Source organism: Trichomonas vaginalis, chromosome I, assembly GCF_026262505.1.
Source record: "Trichomonas vaginalis G3 chromosome I, whole genome shotgun sequence".
NCBI classification, from domain to species: Eukaryota; Parabasalia; order Trichomonadida; family Trichomonadidae; genus Trichomonas; species Trichomonas vaginalis.
The window spans coordinates 21,416,590-21,424,907 of NC_067203.1; the positions used below are offsets into that span (position 1 = coordinate 21,416,590).

The 8,318-nt window shown below is 31.4% G+C and overlaps 3 protein-coding genes across 3 annotated transcripts, besides 2 other annotated features; 2 read left to right on the forward strand and 1 right to left on the reverse strand.

Annotated features, from left to right (window-relative positions):
• Positions 1 to 1,907: 1,907 nt before the first annotated feature.
• TVAGG3_1025340 (protein of unknown function, DUF4106 family) lies at positions 1,908 to 2,195 on the reverse strand (the record flags this gene model as incomplete). The annotated part of the gene is made up of 1 exon (XM_051254969.1): positions 1,908 to 2,195. The coding sequence occupies one exon, from the start codon at positions 2,193 to 2,195 to the stop codon at positions 1,908 to 1,910; it is 288 nt and encodes a 95-aa protein (XP_051080543.1).
• Positions 2,196 to 4,422: 2,227 nt separating this feature from the next.
• On the forward strand, positions 4,423 to 5,643 carry TVAGG3_1025350 (RNA polymerase II transcription regulator recruiting protein; the record flags this gene model as incomplete). The annotated part of the gene is made up of 1 exon (XM_001303131.2): positions 4,433 to 5,287. The coding sequence occupies one exon, from the start codon at positions 4,433 to 4,435 to the stop codon at positions 5,285 to 5,287; it is 855 nt and encodes a 284-aa protein (XP_001303132.1).
• A 1,150-nt stretch (positions 5,644 to 6,793) lies between these two features.
• Positions 6,794 to 6,894: a terminal%2Cinverted (terminal inverted repeat of Maverick-3 transposon ID:TVAGG3_1025360).
• Positions 6,794 to 8,318: part of a mobile genetic element that runs on past the window's edge.
• Positions 7,845 to 8,318, forward strand: TVAGG3_1025370 (protein of unknown function, DUF4106 family; the record flags this gene model as incomplete). The annotated part of the gene is made up of 1 exon (XM_051254970.1): positions 7,845 to 8,318. A coding segment is annotated over one exon (474 nt), but the record flags the coding sequence as incomplete, so codon positions are not given.

Consider the following 8,318-nt stretch of genomic DNA (forward strand, 5'->3'; position numbering starts at 1 on the left):
CGAGTTCAGCCAAAGATTGAACGTTATATGTCGTAAGTAAAAAGGATTATTGTATTTGCGTACATTTTCTTTCAGTACTTCCATTCTATGCTGAATATTTTCATCTGATTTGGAGTCTTTTGTATGTCGGCGAACATTTTTCGATATTCTTCTACTATGTCAGCTGAATTTTTCTTAGACTCTTGGAAAGATTCCATATTCTCCGCATACTCTTGTTTGAGGGTCAAGATTTTTCGGCTGTTCCAAATCTTCATCTAGTTCTGTGAAGTTAGTTTCCAAAGGAGGGATTTGTTCGTTTCCTTCAGGCTCTTCTAGCTGTTGTTGCTGAACTATTTCTTCCATGTCTGGTTGTATCTGAACTTCTTCCTGTGGAGTTTCTTGTACCTCATCTGCTGGCATTTCATATATTCCGAGACGTTTTTAACAAGTTCCCTATTTAAGCCATCCGCATTCATAACCCTTTCTTCTTTCGTTCCGTCTCTATTTTTTACGCGTTTCATGAAGATAGTTGAATTATCATTTATCTCTGACACAATATCTCGGAGTAAATTCATCCATGTCATTTGGATGATATGCTATTAAATCATATCCCTTAGCAAGCTTGTATTTCAGGTTTGAAATTATATCCCATTTGGTGCTGAACCATAAAGCTAAATAGGTTCGGGTCAGTATTTCCTTCCTTGAACTTTCTAATAGCTTCTTTATATCTGTCACTAAGTCAAGAGTATCTGGGTAACCATAGTCTTCCTTAAGCATTTTTAAGAATTTTGGTTTCCTTGTTCTCTACTTCTTTTATGTCCTTGCTCTGTTTGTGTTGTTGCTGTGCAGTTTTGAACTGTTGGTTGTGGTGCAGTGTTTTGAACTGTTGGTTGTGGTGCTGGATTTTGAACTGTTGGTTGTGGTGTTGGTTGTTGTGTTGGTTGTTGTGTTGGTTTTGGTGCATGCCTGTGTCTGTGTCCATGTGACGATGTAAATGTTTTAGGTAGTCCTGGTGCAGGTGCTTCTCTTGGATGGTTTGGTGGTATATAAGTTCCACCAGCTGGCACATATGTTCCATCTGCAGCATAATGTCCTACCTGACTTTTCGTTTTTAAGAAAGCATTTACTAGGTCTGTTTTGGTTTGTTGTAACTCTTTTTCTTGACTTTCCACAACAGTTGCTCTAACGGCGTCATAGGCACTTTGAACTGCCTGTCTCGTTGCTGCATCTGTTATTTTCGTCATATTTTGTGCTACTTCTCTTAACTCGTTGTCGAAACCTTCAGACTTCAGTTTCTTTCCAGATGAGAAGTCGTTCACTAGTTTCACCTTACTATGAAGAGCTTCGAAGGCGTTCTTAAAGTCAGCATTCATTAAAGCTTCATTTGAATGTCTTCATCCGCTTGTATTTTTGTCCTTATTGACCCTATAAGTTGGGCTGCTTTGGCGTTGGCTTGGGCATCTAACCAGTCATTATTAGCTTTTATATATTCTGCGCTTTTCATTGCCTTTGCATGGCTGCGTCGTTATTTTTACTTTCTTGTGCTAAGTTTTCATACTGTACGGTTTGGTTTTGCAACTGTAAAAGTTTTCTGCCTTTACATTTGCTTCAACTTCTTTTTTATACTCATCGCTATCCATATATGTCTTCAGGGCTTTTTGTTTTATTTCTTCATCTTTCAGTACTTTATATTGAGTAGTATGGTTTTTCAAATTTATAACATCTTGTTCCATTTTTGCTACTTCTGCTGCTTTTTCTGAACTTTTTTCGCATATTCCTCTGTACTTAGTTCTTTCAGTTGTTCTTCTTTTCTTCTTTTTCTCTACGTTTAACTCATTGAGTTTCTTTGTGTGTCTGTCATATTCTAGTTTCTTTTCGTTTTCACTTATTTGTTTCTGTATGTCTATGTTTTGACTTTTTGACATCTGTTATTTGATTTTGAGTGAACTCAAATTCATTTGACTTTGAGGGTTATAAGCTGTTCCGTCTGCAGCTCCACCATAGCCTGCCATTTTCGCTAAAAGTGCCGCTCTTAAACCTCCACTCTGTGCACCAATAACTCGGTTTAAAAGCATAGGGTTGCTTGACATTTGTTGCAACATAGTGGGGTCATTCATCATTTGTTGTTGCAACTGTTGTTGTGGTGTCAGTTTTACTATTGGATGTTTCAATGCTCCCTTCCTCTTACGTATATTCTTACGTAGCTTACGTGGCATTTTAAGTGAAGTAAAAAACGGTTCTTGACAGATGTTTATATGACACTTTTTGTTCAGCACAAAAAACTACTCGGTCAAAGTGTTGTCAGTTTTGTAAAATAACCGTCCTATCTCATTCTATAAGGGGAAAAGGCTTCTCAAAGTATACTTCCTTGGAACGCCTGTAACTTTTCCTGTAGCGACGATAGACCCTTACTTGTCCGGACAAAGTTATACTAAACATCTTCAGGGCTAGAGGGCACGAAGTGCCTGGAGGCCCCACTACCTTTTTTTTTTTTTTTTTTTGATATACAATGTGTGTGTAAAGAAAATACTTTATTTACTAGTTAAAAAATCATTTGGTATTGATCAAGTTATTTTTTCTGGATAAGATATTATATGGATAATTGGATATAAAATACAATTATATAATCTTGTACCTGGTTTAATTAAGCTAATTGTCATCAGAAACTTGTAATTTTTATGAATTTCAGATTTTCTTTTCATTACTGCTTTTCTTAATAGGTCAAGTTCTTATTTACGTTATAAAGTATGATATTTACAAATATCAAGTTATCATGTTTTTTGAGAAATTATGAGAAACAAACAAAAATGAAAAAGATAGGAATAGCAATGAAGAGTGATGTGGGTATAGAAAATGTAAGAGATATGAATGCAAAGCAATCAGTATTTAGGATATTGACCATAGATTTCGAAAAAAAAATGCTGCATATTGAGCGAAAACTATGATTATATTATAAGGCTGTCATTTAAAGCATAATGAAACTATTCCCTTTTCATTTTAATCGAATAAGATAGTAAAGATTTTTGAATTAGCTAGAAACTGATGAGATGTTTTCACAAATCAGATTTTTAATCTCTATAATGCATAATTCACTCAATATCTCAATTTTGATATTGCGAGATATTTTTGCTATTGGTTTCGCAATTTTGACACAATAGCAAGAGGGTTCTATAAGCATTATTATCAACGTAGAATCTGAATATCATATCAGAAAATGTCGCAAATCTGACATTTACCCGACCAAATAGCAAAAATAATTGAATACTTTTCGCAAAAACTTTAAAAATCGATAAAAATATGAAATATAGATATTAAAGAGACTTTTTATATAATATTCATAAAGATTTTCCAAAAATATGATACCGCAAAATTAAAAAAGTGACGTCTTGAGTGGAGTCAAAGGTCGAAATTGCTAGCTAAATGTTTTTTAGCGAAATTGCGTATTGTACGTTTTTTTCGCAAAACGAAACCCTTAATTTGAACAACCTCAAAAGTTTTTGTTTTCATTTTGAAAGGGACCGTTAAGTATGAAAAATGTATAAATAGGAATCATGTTTAGATTTGGATTATACAATTTTGGTGATTTTATAAATTGTAAGGAATACAAATTTAAAAATAGAAATCTACCTTTTTATAAAATATAAGGTGAAATGCGATTAAAATTAATTCTGAATATACGTAGTACTCAAAAAGTAACCTATTCAATTTCTAGTCATTAAAATGAATGATTAATTTGCTTAGATATCTGCCGATCATATTTTGCACATCAATTTTTAATTTCTTTTCCAAAATTGATATCGTGTAGTAAATAATATATTCTGTTGTGCAATTTATATTTCTACAAATTATGATTCGATCTTTCAAAAAGTGTTTGAAATACGTTCTCAATCAAATAACCAAACTGAAATGTGTTTTCAAATTTAAAGCTCTCATATAACTTTTAATAATTCGAACTACAACTCCCAACTTAAAATAACTATTAAAATTCTTCCATAAAAAAGCACGGTAACGATCTTAAAAATGAATTCCTGTTTTCGACTGTTTTATTAAACTATTATTAATTAAATTGCAAACTTGATTGTCGGAGGATCAAACTTTTAAAGCATTTGAGATACCATTACATGTTTATCAATTCAATTAATTCAAAACTTAGTTCTTAAATCTTCAAATAGAATTTTGACGGCTTTACAGCTTTCAAATTATTATTTAATATCATTATTTCATTTAATTTATTATATATATTTATTTGGGAACCTAGCTTTATCAAAACCCCTGTTATTCAATTTTGATTCAAACTGATTTCTTTCAAATTAATTTATAATGTATCACAAATAAACTATATCTTATATATTTACTATATTTTATATTTTTACATTTATCGTTGACTTATCAATTTGAGACGCCTTTGTGTTATATTTTTTTTCTGAAAAAAAAACGAATTTCAAATTTTTGCATGAGGAGTTCATCCTTATCATCCGTTTTTGATCCTTTAGTCGAAGCGACAATCAATAAAATTAAAAGTTCCGTAGTTGACTTAGATCCAAACATTAACTTTAGCCAAATACGTAGATATATCTCAATGATTATCCAAAATCCTAATAAGTTCAATGCTATTTCGCAAGATATCAATGCTATTGTTAAATGTGAAAGTTCAATGGAATTTCTAAATGATGTTCTAGCAACTGAAAAACGTGCAGCCCCTCCTCCCCCTGATGAAGAAGAGCCAAAAGAATCATCGAGAAGAAAAACACGTTCTTGGACCACAAACGAAGATTACCGTCTAATTATGGGTGTTCATCTCTGTGGCGAAAATTGGAATGATGTTGCCGAGTTTGTCGGAGGCGGAAGAACTCGTAGCCAATGTAGTCAAAGATGGTATAGAGTAATTGATCCGCGTATCACTAAAGAACATTGGACACCTGAGGAAGAAAAGAAATTATTAGATTTAGTTCAAAAATATGGCGAAAAATCATGGATAAAGGTTGCAGCTGAAATGGTTGGAAGAAGTGATGTACAATGTAGATATAAATATCGTAAGATGCAAAAGGCGCATGATGGTACACCAACTAATTCTGATAATGACTTCAAACCAGCACCAGCGCCAAAAGTTCAACCTGTAACTCAAGTTACACCAATAATGCCTATAATTAATCAGCCAGTGTTTACATCTCCTGAGCCCTTATTTTACTCCCATAATACAACTTCTACACCAAGCACAAATGCATTTCTGGAAATTCCTCTTTCACTTGACGGTGAGAAAGGATTATTTACATCATCTAGTATTTTCAACTCCAGTATATTTAATTGATCAATTGATTATTGTATAGAAAATATTATTTTATGAATCAAATAAAGAAAATTAATGTTATTGTATTAATTATTAAATTCACTAAGCATTTAATTTCAGTATTTAGCGTTGAATAAAAATCTTTCCAAAAAAAAACTGAAACAGTTCAAATATAATCATTATTTTAAATGTATCAAGAAATTGGAGAATAGGTTTTCGTCTAATCGCAGATTAGATCAATATATCTGATTTCGGAGATAAATTAGATGTAAATTGCAATTTAGAAGCATTTACAGACTAAGTGGAACATGTAGTTTAAATTTGTGCATTTCATTGATTAATATTGATGTTATTTGAATAGCTATTATTTTATCTGTAAATTTAATTATACATTATGAGCTCTTTTGGAAAATATAATTGGAATGATGATATTATTCATTATAAGAACTGATTATTAATTTTATAACTTTTCTGATGTTGCATGAGAGACTCTACGCATTGAGCATTTTGTATAAATATGCACATCGTGTATTTTAATATGTTAACCTTCACGAATTAAATTACAAAAAATTATATCTGTAAATCGAAGCAGGTTAATACTAACATATATTAAGAGTTTCGTTTTGCTAAAATTGTCACTTTTATAGCATATTTGTTTTTGGATGTTTTGCGAAACCAAAAAAAAACTATGATATACAATGTGTGTGTAAAGAAAATACTTTATTTACTAGTTAAAAAATCATTTGGTATTGATCAAGTTATTTTTTCTGGATAAGATATTATATGGATAATTGGATATAAAATACAATTATATAATCTTGTACCTGGTTTAATTAAGCTAATTGTCATCAGAAACTTGTAATTTTTATGAATTTCAGATTTTCTTTTCATTACTGCTTTTCTTAATAGGTCAAGTTCTTATTTACGTTATAAAGTATGATATTTACAAATATCAAGTTATCATGTTTTTTGAGAAATTATGAGAAACAAACAAAAATGAAAAAGATAGGAATAGCAATGAAGAGTGATGTGGGTATAGAAAATGTAAGAGATATGAATGCAAAGCAATCAGTATTTAGGATATTGACCATAGATTTCGAAAAAAAAATGCTGCATATTGAGCGAAAACTATGATTATATTATAAGGCTGTCATTTAAAGCATAATGAAACTATTCCCTTTTCATTTTAATCGAATAAGATAGTAAAGATTTTTGAATTAGCTAGAAACTGATGAGATGTTTTCACAAATCAGATTTTTAATCTCTATAATGCATAATTCACTCAATATCTCAATTTTGATATTGCGAGATATTTTTGCTATTGGTTTCGCAATTTTGACACAATAGCAAGAGGGTTCTATAAGCATTATTATCAACGTAGAATCTGAATATCATATCAGAAAATGTCGCAAATCTGACATTTACCCGACCAAATAGCAAAAATAATTGAATACTTTTCGCAAAAACTTTAAAAATCGATAAAAATATGAAATATAGATATTAAAGAGACTTTTTATATAATATTAAAAAAAAAAAAAAAAAAAAAAAAAAAAAAAAGGTAGTGGGGCTTCCAGGCACTTCGTGCCTTCTAGCCCTGAAGATGTTTAGTATAAATGAAGTTTTTATTCGGAAAATTGTTAGTCTTCTTGGTCGAAAACATTATATAATGTTTCACTTTTCACAAATTATATATGTTTTCATGTTTTGTCAAGACTTCTTCTTCGTAAATGTTTTGTCAAGACTTCTTCTTCGTAAATGTTTTGTTGAGACTTCTTCATCGTCAATGAGTGTAAATCAGACAAAAATATATTTTAGGGTAGAAGGTTAGATATAACCTCTTTTCTAACCTCCTTTCTACCCTCTTGAATTTGTCAAGACTTCTTCGTAAATGTTTTGTCAAGACTTCTTCGTAAATGTTTTGTCAAGACTTCTTCTTCGTAAATGTTTTGTCAAGACTTCTTCTTCGTAAATGTTTTGTCAAGACTTCTTCTTCGTAAATGTTTTGTCAAGACTTCTTCTTCGTAAATGTTTTGTCAAGACTTCTTCTTCGTAAATGTTTTGTTGAGACTTCTTCATCGTAAATGAGTGTAAATCAGACAAAATATATTTTAGGGTAGAAGGTTAGATATAACCTCTTTTCTAACCTCTTTTCTACCCTCTTGAATTTTCATGAAATTTACACCAAAAATATATTTTAGGGTAGAAGGTTAGATATAACCTCTTTTCTAACCTCTTTTCTACCCTCTTGAATTTTCATGAAATTTACACCAAAAATATACTACTAGGGTCATTTACGAAGAAATCTCAACAAAGTCTTTACGATGAAGTCTTGACAAAGTCTTTACGAAGAAGTCTCAACAAAGTCTTTACGAAGAAGTCTTAACAAAGTCTTTACGAAGAAATTCATGAAAATTCAAGAGGGTAGAAAAGAGGTTAGAAAAGAGGTTATATCTAACCTTCTACCCTAAAATATATTTTTGGGTCATTTACACTCATTTACGAAGAAATCTCAACAAAGTCTTTACGAAGAAGTCACAATAAAACATCTGTCAAAAACCGCTTTTTAACTTCACTTAAAATGCCACGTAAGCTACGTAAGAATATACGTAAGAGGAAGAGAGCATTGAAACATCCAATAGTAAAACTGACACCACAACAACAGTTGCAACAACAAATGCTGAATGACCCCACTATGTTGCAACAAATGTCAAGCAATCCTATGCTTTTAAACCGAGTCATTGGTGCACAGAGTGGAGGTTTAAGAGCGGCACTTTTAGCGAAAATGGCAGGCTATGGTGGAGCTGCAGACGGAACAGCTTATAACCCTCAAAGTCAAATGAATTTGAGTTCACTCAAAAATCAAATAACAGATGTCAAAAAGTCAAACATAGACATACAGAAACAAATAAGTGAAAACGAAAAGAAACTAGAATATGACAGACACACAAAGAAACTCAATGAGTTAAACGTAGAGAAAAAGAAGAAAGAAGAACAACTGAAAGAACTAAGTACAGAGGAATATGCGAAAAAAGTGTCAGAAAAAGCAGCAGAA